Here is a 13,329-nt window from a genome sequence, read left to right on the forward strand (position 1 = left end):
CCATATTTAAAAGGGCACCAACCAAAAACTACTGCGTAGAATTAATTGGAATTTTTCACACACAAGCCTTGCTATATGAGCTCTCAACGCATATAAAAATTATACGGCTTAAATGTGAAGTTGGGTGCAAAAGAATTCAATTAAGTCCTCTGTTGGGAAAAAACTAAATGACTTTCCGAACAACCCTATATTTTCTGTAATTTCCCCCTGTACAATAGTGGAGTTCGACGAAGGCTGAAGAGAATTTTTCAAACAGAGGAAATAATTTTAACGAAACGGAAAAGTTTAAAATAGAACACTTACCGTTGAGACTTCGTTGATTTTTCATTCGTCTGCCAACCGAAGGTGAAACCAGTGCTAAAGTCCTTTCTGGTCTTAAAGAAGGACGCTTTTCAATACAAGGAATTGCCGTAAGACTGTCTTCTGTCCAAACCGTTTCAACCATAGAGTCAATGCTCGAAGATCTTGGAATCCTTGAGTCTGTTTGATCCCTCCTGAAATGAATTTTTAATGCTCTCATTTTGCCAACTTTTCAGTAAGTAATTGAAAAAGTTTAATGGTAAAAATTCTTTTTAATATCGTGTAGGAACTGAAATATGAAAGTTCAATTTATTTTAACAAGAAAAGTTAAGATCGTTCTGCAAGTTTACCCAACGACGTGTTCATATGTTAGATATCTTTATATCAAATTTACTGGAATTACCTTATTCTTTGCCCGGTTTTTGGGTTCCTCTTTTAGCATATCTTCCGATGTCAGTGATTTATGCTTTTAACCCCTGACACAAAAGAGGGGTGTTATAAATTTAACGTGGGCAAAATCTAATGTATTCGTATATCTGTCTGTAGCATTGTAGTTGCTAAACGAATGAACCGATTTTGATTTAATTCTTTTTGTTTGAAAGACGACTTGGTCGAGAGTGTTTTTAGCTGATTCATTACAATCAAATAAGTTTAATCATTACAAACAAAGAAATGTGCAATATCAGTTTTTTAATTGATTTTAATTTGCATCGTTTAAGTTGTTTGGGGATTTTTTTGTGTCAAGGTTTTTATAAATTATTAATTTAGAAATTCGAAAAAGATTGTTAAAGATGTATATTTGGAGCGCGACGTTGTACGGGTGCGAAACATGGACGGTGGGCGTAGCGGAAAAGAAAAGGTTAAAAGGGTTCGAAATGTGGTGTTACAGACGAATAATGAGGATATCGTGGATGAAGAAGGTTAGAAATGAACAGGTATTAGAAATAATAAGAGAACAGAGGACCCTGGAAGTCAATAAGAAATAGGCGGGATAGGTTGGTAGGACAGTTTCTCAGGCATGAAGATCTAGCCAGAGACATATTAGAGACAGAAACAGGAGTTAGGAGGGGTAGAGGTATACCTAGGTGACCTACATTAGGTTACTGTTCGCAAATAGTTAAGGATGTGGGTTGTTCTGGTTTTGGGGAAATGCTAAGATTAGCTCAGGATAGGAAAGAGTGGAGGTACGTGTCCAACCAGTCTTAGAAATGACGATCTTATGATGATGACTTATCGCCTATTACAATGATAATACTGTGAATAGTATTTTCACAGCACGGTTATGGTTTAGGTTTAAATTAACTAGATTGATAGCTATCAATGAAAAATAATTATTAATTTAGTGATATATACGATAATTATCAATAGTTGTCAATAATCAATTATCTTATCGAATATATCGATATCGATATCGATAACTATAGATTTATAACGGCTAGACGTACGAAAATCATCAATCGGATCTATTTCATAAAGCGTTTAATTACACAATATTAATATATAATGTAAAATTAAAATTCAAAACAGCATTCTCCCATTTTTTCTATTTTGAATTGCTTCATATTTAATGGTTGCGTCAACAAACATAACTGCGGTTAGTTATTGGACTGACTTGAATTCTAGAATTATGAGAGAACAGCATTCGGAGTATCCAAAAAGGTTGAATGCACGAATGGGATTTTGGGAAGTAATTGTTGGTTCATTTTACCTAGCACATAATTATGAATCATACTCATATTGTTTGAGGACTTAAGTAACCCTCGTATTTTGGAGATTCTTGTATATGATCACTTGGTTACGTTACATAGAGTGATTATTTCTTCAACAGGATGACACAACATGCAGCTGCTATAGTGACTTTTTGAATATTCTTCCGAATACTGGATTGACAGAATTGATTAACACCATTGGATTCAATCATATGGGGGCCATTGAAAGATTGTTGTCTACAAAACGGAGCTATCTCCTTAGAAGATCGCCACTAAATTGTCAAATGTTCGAGAGCATGTTGAACAGGGATTTTATTACTGTATGGAAGTGAATGGGTTCCAATTTAAACATTTAATTAATTAAAACTTGTTTGTTAATTATTTAATTTCGCCAAAGCTTCCAACTGTCTTTTCACAGCAGTTATAGTGAAGAACAGAAAAGTCAGCATTTTTGTAAAGACAATTAAAATATCTTTAAAATGATGTATTACTTGTCCCCCCCCCTCGTTCTATTTAATATTCTTGAAGAGGTTATCATCTCTCTGTAGAAGGATAACCCTACATTCATGAATTTACAATAAATCAAAAGATGTAGGCACCCCTGATTGAAGGCAAAATCGACCTGCCTCATCAGGGATTTCCGAATAATAGAAATTGAGGTTGAAAAATTTTTTAGGTGGAAAGTTTTAAGAGCACCACTCTGCATATATAATGGCCTAATATCTAAACGGGTGGTTGATGGTCGGACAAGTTATTAAAAAAGCGAACTTTCAAGTATTCTTGCGCATGGTGCCAAATATTTCTTCAATTTGTTTAAAGTGGTATAGTACAGTCGAAATAAGAAGGCAAAGTCCCCAATAAATAATGCACACTAGAGGCATATCGTTTTTCTCGTTCTTACAAACTAAAGATATCCTATCTTTACTCTCTAAACACGCCTCCTCCACAGCTGCGTGGAGACCTGCACCTACGTTTCATAAGAATCAATCGAATAGAATGAGACGGTTGAAAATGTGCTTGTCTTTTTGCCTGTACCTACATTAAGTGAGCAAATTTACAGGATCGGCTTAAGGTAGTAGTCATGCTACAGTATGGTGAAAAAGTTATTGTAAGACCTAAGATAATTCAATGCAATAATATTTATATAATTTCGATTGTATATAAAAACACATTGAATGAGTCTGTATTCATTAATATCCACACATCTAACAATATTATTGTTCTTTTAATCGTAGAACACTGTATTTCATATTGATACAAATTCTCATACAAAAATAACAATAAAAACAACAACAATAACACTAACAAAAACAACGACAATAATAGTTACAACGAAAAAATAACTGAAACGATATATGTAGAGAGATGACTATTCGCACAAATACACCAACTAAATTAGGCCAACCCTGTAAGTTTGCCCATTGACAATGACAAGACAAGCATGTTGTCGATCGTCTCATTTTATTCGATGGATTCTTATGAAACGTAGGTGCAGGTCTCGACACAGCTGTGGGGGAGGCGTGTTTAGAGAGTAAAGACAGGATATCTTCCGTTTGTAAGAATGAGAAAAACGATATACCTTTAGTGTGCATTATTTATTGGGGACTTTGCCTTCTTATTTCGACTGTACTATAGTTCTGGTTGCCCTTTTTTGTCTGGTTTTAAAGAGACTAACTGCCAATTTATTAATATAAACTGTTGTTTAATTAACAAAATGATTCAGTCATATTCAGTTGACTGTTGGTGTTTCGGACGAATTATCATCATTTGGAGAACCTCGTGCAGTTTATAACAGTGCTCCCTTGGGCATAGAATACATACATAAATGCATAATAAATACATAACCGGAGAAGTGCTTCTACCATAATTCATATTCTCGACTACCAACCTCGTTATTTTTGATCGTTATTTATACTGCTGCACGCAATGTTTGTTTAGGAAAATGCCATAAAGCTTTATTGAGCTAAGTGGCCGTTACCTTAGCAACGCAGAGATTAAGAAATGCCGGTGGCAGGAAACATGCATGCATATCATATTTATATTACTTACTTCTTCGTCCGAGAAATAAATTTTATTTCAGGTGATATACGATCCGGTATGAACATAAATGCTGATATTCTTTTCTGGCCTGACCCTGACCCTTATTCTATTACACATTTCGCTTTCCTAAATCTGCTCAATTATTTAGAGGGTCTCACACCACCCATTCTTAACATTTTTAATGCTACAATTGGAAAAACCGATGGTATATTGAATCAGGTAGGCGAATTCATGTTTCATTCATATTTTACATTTATTTCAACAATTGTAGCTAGAATTTGACCAATTTCTTATATTGGTATGAACGAGCGCCTTGTGTGGAAATCGATATCTACACCATTGTTGTTGACAGCTGCGAATCGTAAATCATTCGAAGAGACAACATACACACACACAAAAACTGTTGCGATAAAAAACTTATTAAAACGTTAGATATGGACATAAACGTTGATATTCATTTCTGGCCTGACCCTGACCCTTATTCTATTACACATTTCGCCTTCCTAAATCTGCTCAATTATCTAGAGGGTCCCACACCACCCATTTTTAACATTTCTAATGCTACAATTGGAAAAACCGATGGTATATTAAATCAGGTAGACGAATTCATGTTTCATTCATATTTTACATTTATTTCAACAATTGTAGCTAGAATTTGGCCAATTTCTTATATTGTTATGAACGAGCGCCTTGTGTGGAAATCGATACCTACACCATTGTTGTTGACAGCTGCGAATCGTAAATCATTCGCAGAGACAACATACACACACACAAAAACTGTTGCGATAAAAAACTTATTAAAACTTTAGATATGGACATAAACGTTGATATTCATTTTTAGCCTGACCCTGACCCTTATTCTATTACACATTTCGCCTTCTCAAATTTGCTCAAATATCTAAAGGGTCCCACACCACCCATTCTTAACATTTTTAATGCTACAATTGGAAAACGATGGTATATTGAATCAGGTAGGCGAATACATGTTTCATTCATATTTTACATTTATTTCAACAATTATAGCTAGAATTTGACCACTTTCTTATATTGTTATGAGCGAGCGCCTCGTGTGGAAATCGATATCTGCACCATTGTTGTTGACAGCTGCGAATCGTAAATCATTTGCAGAAACAACATACACACACAAAAACTGTTGCGATAAAAAACTTCCCACACCACCCATTCTTAATACTCCTAATGCTACACTTGGAAAAACTGATGGTATCATATTGAATCAAGTAGATGATTTCATGAAAATATAATTAGGTTGTATTTATATTTTATATTTATTTCAACAATTATAGCTAGAATTTGACCACATTCTTATACTGTTATGAACGAGCGTCTCGTGTGGAAATCGATATCTGCACCATTGTTGTTGACAGCTGCGAATCGTAAATCATTCGTGGAGACAGCACACACACACAAAGACTGTCACGATAAAAAACTTATTGAAAACTTTCCATAAATATCGGAAATCGTCGTCAGTTATATAAAGAAGCAACTACCATCAGACGGAAGACAGTCAATTAAAGACAAGTGACATACATAAATAGGCGAAAAGGAGAAGTCGAGTGATATCAATCCATTGTCGATAATTGGATAAAATCTTTGCAACTTAATAGTTTGTTTTCGAAACTTTGACTCGTTTTTGTCTTAAGTTGTATTTCATACTTTATATGTCTAGACGTGTAGCATATTTTATTCTCCTTAATCCGTCAAAAGTACTTTGAATTTTGATATCGAATGTATCAGTGAAGTGTCGCACAATATATATATATATATATATCTATATTGCAATAATTGCACATTATTTTTGATAAGTGTTATAGGTTTAGTAACAGACCTAAAAAATAATTTAAATTCGAAATATCCATTACGAATACTTAAACAAAGCGCTAGTGTTTTATTGATGATATTGTTCGTTCATCCTACAGTCAAAATTACGTCGATTCGCCAGATTTTTATGATGAAACTCATGAAAATCTTTTTCATGAAATGCCATTGTTTCATAAATTGTTTTGCCGAATTTTACGACGAATTGGCATTGTTGGAAGAATATAATGAACAAACAAAAGATTTTAATACATAACAAAAAAAAAAAATAAAATATAAATCGTAAACGATTCTGCAATTTTAAAAATGACGGTTGCAATGAAATGAACGTAAAAAAATGTTGGTTTTATGAAACCATCCGTGGTAGGTATAGTATTAAGAGATATTTGTGAAATTGTAAAACGGACAATGAAGTCTTTCCCCAAGGGAGAGATAATCCAGGTAGAGTATAGTGTCCTAAGATGAGTTCGAAGGACGGTAAGAGCGTCCAAAGTGGCTCGTAAATCTAAAACAAAAGACATTTTGCAGCGCCATTTAACGGCAACAAGAAGTTTTAGTGGCACTACCTTGGATCAAAATAAAATCATCGATCGTGAAAAGACACACGTAGGTATACGACGTCTCGTAAGGTAGAAAACAAGTTTTACGTGTTCCTTATAACACCACTTCAACTTGGAGACAATAAAATAATGAAGAGATATGTAGCTATTACGTACATATACAAATGTAATGTAGGTTAATCTTCAGTTAAAGTTGAAAAGAACTTTAGAAGGAATTTGGAAAACTTAAGGAATTACATTCAGCGAGACGAATGATGGAATATGTGGGCAAAATTTGATGAAGATATGTGTTTTAAAATAGGTATAATTTTTGGAGTTAATGGAGAACTTAGTTTAGAAATTTTTCTTTTATAAATGTTAAATTAAAATTACAGTAAAATAATTCGAAGTGGTCTGTATTCTGTCGAAACTACCAGACGCGGATCGATTTCGAATCTCTTCGGATTATTTTATTCGATTATGGTAACGTGCCTATCACGTTGAGGTCAGCTACGCCGGGATTCGTTTTCAACAAGTAGATATCCATATTTTTAAATGGACCTTGTTGGAGCATACGTAATCCTAAAATGTAGCAGCATACTGCAGATGGCGTTCACCGCGCCATTTGTGGTATTTTCTAAAATTACAGTGAAAATGCATTTGTCAGATTGGTAATTTCGAACAATCAACAATTCTAACTAATACTTATTATAAAAAATGTTTAAATGTGGTAACTGGAAGTCAATAAGCCAAATAGGTTGGTAGGACACCTTCTTAGGCATGAAGAGCTAGTCAGAGTCATGTTAGAGGCAGAAACAGGAGTTAGGACGTAACAGGAGGTAGAACTAGACTAGATTACTGTTCGCAAATGGTTAAGGATGTAGGATGTTCTAGTTTTAGGGAAATGCGAAGATTAGCTAAGGATAGAAAAGGGTGGAGGTGCGTGTTCAACCAGTCTTAGGACTGACGACCTTATGATGATGATGATGTGGTCGCTGATGAGCTTTGACACGTATTATATTAGCGGTACAGAAAAGGACATAAGTAAAGACAAGTAAATTAATTTTTGCACAATACGTTATTATTTTTATTAACATAGGAAAAATTTCTATTGATTTTCAATGGGAACCAATGCAAAATTTATAAATTCTATTTAAAACCATTCAATATAAATGGAAAAACAATTGGGTACCTAAAAATGGGGAACATCTGGTTCGAGATGATTAAAACTTACTAAAAAATTAAGAAAAACGTGCTGAAATTAATGTGATTGTCATTATTTGGAATAATAATTGTCATGTAATTCATATTTTTTTTCGTCGAAGAACCTCATATTTCATCTCGATTAAAACGAATGTCATTTAATTACCACTAACAATAATTAAAGGTAAAAAATAAAGAATTGTCACTAGAATTTCCATTGGGTTCAGGAATGGAAGTTCCAATGGAACGCAATGAAAATCCCATTGCGTACAGAAATGGAAATCCCATTCAGTTCGGGGGTGGGATTTCCACTAGAATTCTAGTGGAAATTCCATTCATCTCATTGGCAATTGAATGGCATTTTTTTAATAGAAACAGAATGGAAATTTTTCTTATGACACTATAGTGCCCCCAATATCAAAAACATTATCAGCATTTCCTAAAAAGAACCTAACGCAGAAATTTTAGCCAACTGTTCGTCCCCATACTAATTTTTCAATCTTACAAAATATTTAAGTCAATAAAAAATAGGAGAGATAGGTTGGTAGGACACCTTCTCAGGCATGAAGGTCTAGTCAGAGACATATTAGAGGCAGAAACAGGAGTTAGGAACGGTAGAGGTAGACCTATGTTAGATTACTGTTCACAAATAGTTAAGGAGTTCCAGTTTTAGGGAAATGCGAAGTTTAGCTCAGGATGGGAAAGAGTGTAGGTACGTGTCCAACCAGTCTTAGGACTGACGACCTTATGATGATGATGAAAAAATATTTTATGAAGAACACGAATGAAGTGAAACAACCTACCGACTTCAAATGTCTGTGTTTACTGTCCTTACTTATTTTCCTCATAATTTTTGAAGCGCAATTCTACTTATATTCTACTTGCAGTATGTACATATACACATATATATTTTGCTAGTTTCCTCAAGAAAAATACCTTGAGGAACCTCTGGCGCAGTTAACTGTAAGTTTTCAATTCTGAGACCGAGAAATGAAATTCCACAATTGTATTATTCAGCAAATCAGATGTTTACCTTCGTAATTAACTCCTCTCCGATGTATTTCAAACTTTCATACAACTTTTACTGAAACTTCATAACTTTGTTATAACTTGTTTGTGTGTGATGAAACTTTGATTTTTACTCTAGATTACTGTGTAGCCTTTTCTCCCTCTCTCGACGGAAATTTGACTTAATTTTACTATAGCTAAGCCACGATGCATTAATTTGTCTTAGTTTTGTTATGAAATAAATAATACTGTAATGTATTGGTTTGTTTAAATTTTGGAGGAATTTGATTTTAAGGATGTTTGGGAGGTATGTCAAAATGCTACGAGACAAATAGAAATTTGGAAGAACATTCCTCATTCAATTGTAAAACTCCTGTAAAAATTACAAATCGATTCACTAAACCGTTAAAAAGTTATTGAAATTTTAAAAAATTGTAATTTTAGACGTCATTTTATGGAGATTCGTTAACTGAAGAGATTAAATTTATTTTTATTAACAAAAATTTCAAACTTTTAGAATAAGTAACTTGAACTCTGGAGAATCACTTTAGCGTAAGGTTATTCAAATTCACTAAATGGTTATCGAGAAAAAAATGAAAAATTAGCTGAAAATATCTGCAATTTTAAAGTTTTAATTATTATTTAAACGTATTAAAAAGTTTTACGCTCATTATTAATAAAGATTGAAACTAAATATTTTTTTGTTNTTTCTGTTTCGAAGTTGAAATCAAGTCATACTCACTGCCAAGTCAGTTAAAAATTTTCCATATTATTCGTTATTTCTTATTTTATTCAGTTTTTGGTCGAATTCCAAATTTTCTCTCAAACCGTATACTTTTTTTTAGTATAGATAGTATTTATTTACCTCATGATACGCTGCAAAACCTAATTAATCACGAATTTCTAATTTTATGTACTGTTGTCTCCGATTGTACTTCCCAAACATCCTTAAGTGAAATATTAAGAAACTGAACACAACGTACAGGTCTGACGAAGGAAGCTGGCGAGCGGTCGCGCAGGTACTTGCCCATTTATGACCTATTTGGGTAAGTCACTTGGAATCGATACACAAATAAGTTTTCAGTAGGCGTAAATTATAGTATTAATACAGATAGGACAGTAGCGTACTAGAAAATAATGTAAAAACATGACTTATCAAAAAGAANGAGGGCTGCAATCGTTATACCTAAAACTGCCTACTTTTGCCACCGCGCATCCGCGCCATTTTAAAATTTCCGCCAGCTTCCAGCGTCAGGCCTGTACCTATATAGGTAAAAATCCAACCCCTGAGGCTGAAGAAATGGGCGAGGTATTCAAGATCTGCCAACAGCAGAACGATTAAAATTCTGTTAAAAAGATGCCTTGAAGATAAAATGTCGTTTGGTAAACTACAATAGAAGTGACAAAACAGAACAAAGCAAGGACTTCAAACGGGGAAGGAATTTTAAGGCGTCCCGATTCTCTAATTTGAATGAATAAATTTCGAATATTTTCGTATGTTACCGAGAAAATCATCTACAGGAACCGATTTGTTTGTAAAATGAAATGTATACACCACGCATTTGTTCTATACAATTACACATAGTTTAGCATAAAATTCCTCACTGATCTTATACAACATATTAAGCATAAATGAGGCAGTATTTGCAGATAATTATTTATAAATATACAGGAAAATATCTGACGAATCATTTTTAAAAAAAGTTTTTGTAAACAGTATTTCTGCACTCGTGACCTAGAAAATAGTAGCTGTTAATCTTATTTATTTCAAGACCAAATTCCCGAACCAATTTCGGCGAATCGAAAGTAGGTATCTACGAAAAGGGATAAAGGAATAAATTGCTTTACAGTATACTGATGATAATTAATTTCACTTGCCTTTGACACAGAAAAGGACCCTGTTTCCGTATAAAAGGATCTGTTCCAAGAATTTCTTGTTTTCCAGTGATTGTTTACATAATATAATTATTATTCTAATTAACTCATTATTGCCTAATTTAAATGCACGAATAAAAAAAAGCTTCCGTACGACAAAGACCTGATTTTAATCTGACTCCTATATAATAATTAATATGTAAATTGAAATAAAGAACATTAAAATTATAGTAATAGGTAGTAATTATTTTCGATTTTATTTCCTTGGCTTCGCGCCAAGTTTGTCATTTTTTCATATATCGTTCGTATTAATGAATCAATTTCTCAGCTTTTTGTGTTGTACTTTTCTGTAAATTAGTACCATAAGACTGGCACCAGCTGGTGTTAGATCTAACGTTATTTAATTAATTACTTCATTATCGTATAAACTCTTTTTGTAGCGCAAATCCATTCACGGCATCGTTATCATCGTAGCGTTGTCATCGAGCGCTTTTTTTGATAGATCCAGAAAGATGGAAGTCAGAAAGGAACAAATTGGGGCTACATGAAGTCCGGTGTTGTTATGCAGAAAAATAACACTTCATTAATCGATATCGGACTGCTGCAATGCTGACTCTTCTTTTTGGGCGACGAGTATGACTCTTGTTCTCGATATCTTCATGTTCTTCAGAAAATTCTTTGCGTCATGTAAACATGTGTAGGTTTTTGGTATGGTGTTGTCCCCGAACTGTCCTGTTATCGTCGCAAAATTTCAATCAGATATTTCACCCTATCCTTGGTTAAAAATATGATTATAGTCCATTGACTAACAGAGGCATACGTATATCATCTCTATCTCGCTCATGCTTTTTTTTTATCTTAAAAGGCTAAAAGAACATAAGCGATTTTCGGTTGATTATCTACTCTCTTTAAAAGTACAGATCATCTGTAATTTTGGAACTTCTACGGCTGGGGAATGCCTTACTTTTATCACAGATGGACAAATAATGATATCTGCATATTTATATAATTGACGTAATTGCCGTCAAATAAAGCATACTACAAATATGTGTAGGATTTGAATTATTATAATATGTACAGTCCCAGGTGCAAGAGCGATACCAGTTAGGTGGTGGTAGATCGATAATGTATTTTCACCTACGCGTGCATGTTGGGGTATGCGAGAGACCACCGGGGGAGAGAGTAAAAGACGATCAAGGTACGAAGACGTTGCTGTAAGACGGTACATTTTAGTTAGACGGAGTATTTTTGCCAAATCAAAGACGAAAGACGTATTTTTGGCTATTAATTAAGACGTGTACATGTGAAGACGCGATACATTGTAAATAAGTTGTTCCTGATATTTAGCTGTGTTATTCGTTTTGATGTTTGATGTTCGTTGTTCTTTTTCTCCATTATTAATATCATTATATATTTATCAAATCACCCGGAGCCTTATTAAACAAACCCTAGACACGAGAAAAAGCCTACATATGTAATGAATATTAACTTTTTCTACTATCCATATCTGATTGGATTTAAATAATAGCGTCAATACATAAGTTATCAGCATTGCAGGAGCAAGTTGGATGTCTTCTGATACGTTTTAATCCTTAGCTATTTCAAGAATATCCTTTCTATCTTAACTGAAAGAATATCCTTTACACACACACACTGAAGAGGACCTTAAGTACTCCCAGAAAGGCTTGAGATAGAGGGGCTTTAGTCGGTAGGTCCGAGGACTTCTTCCTCGGGAATTCGACGTTACCGAGTCGTACAGACGACTGTGTGCCTTTTGAAGATTTCCCCTCTTCCACGAAAACAAAAAAAAATTTGTCTCTACCTCAGGCCTTTCGTAATTCATCCTAGAACGGCCTGAGGTAGAGGGGTTGTAGTCAGTAGGTGCCCGAGAAGAATTTATTTTGGGAATTCCCAAATTCCAATTGGGTTCCTATTGGAGATTGTTGGAATTTCCCAAATTGGGCATTTCCCACCTATACCCAATGAATTTTAATTTTAAGGCAATCCCAAGCTTTGCCCAAACTGCACCTCCCAACTACAATCTTATCGAAGAGTAATTAATAATTATTTAATTTATCAATAATAAATAGCTATTTTATTCATTCTATCCTATGTTTTTATGTAACAGTTGGCCATTCATTGGAAAATATTCATTGGGACCCAATTGGGATTTCCCTAACTATATCTTAGGCTCATTTTATTGTAATCCAAGAAGACATTTTGAAGTCCAAGTGAACAAAACAGTTCGGTAATGTCTTTTTTTTGTGTATAAACATCGATATTTTCAACAATTTATTTATGTAATATGCCAACCAATTCATCGCAAGAAAGACGTCGTGAACATACACGTTTACGTGTCAAAAGATTTCATGAAAAAAATCGGGAGTTATCTTTAATACATGAAGAAGAAAATTTGAGGTTAGACAATATAAAGTCATGAAAATGTTTGTGAGAATGGTAATATAATAGTGATACAACGTTCAACAATTCAATTCCAGAAAGTGTTTTAAGTGAAAATCATGACACTATTTTATTCAACAATTTAAATGATTCTCATGATGATATTGAAGAGCAGCCTAGATTAGAGGAAAGAGTGAGTGACTCTCCAACGAACGTAACCTAGCGGAAAATGCAGTTTTAGTAGAAATTATACTTATAGCACCATGTGATATACTACTCATATTATACTTAAAATATTTTTCTTTATAATACATGTATTATTTTAATTTTAATATATATTTTTCAATACATTTAAAAATAAAAATTCATTTGGAATTTCCCTAAATTTTCCAATTAGGGCTTTCCCTACCGGGTCCCAG

General features: G+C 33.7%; 1 protein-coding gene across 2 annotated transcripts in view; it reads right to left on the reverse strand.

The window, feature by feature from the left end:
* Nucleotides 1-13,329, reverse strand: part of LOC108734587 (ankyrin repeat and fibronectin type-III domain-containing protein 1) — a 375,782-nt gene that overhangs the window by 104,689 nt on the left and 257,764 nt on the right. For both annotated transcript variants that reach the window (XM_025977330.1, XM_018466209.2), the window contains exon 5: nucleotides 304-494. In XM_025977330.1, the coding sequence (XP_025833115.1) occupies nucleotides 304-494 (191 nt within the window). The remainder of the gene's footprint in view (nucleotides 1-303; nucleotides 495-13,329) is intronic.

The sequence above is a fragment of the Agrilus planipennis genome, unplaced genomic scaffold (assembly GCF_000699045.2).
Source record: "Agrilus planipennis isolate EAB-ADULT unplaced genomic scaffold, Apla_2.0 scaffold89, whole genome shotgun sequence".
NCBI classification, from domain to species: domain Eukaryota; kingdom Metazoa; phylum Arthropoda; class Insecta; order Coleoptera; family Buprestidae; genus Agrilus; species Agrilus planipennis.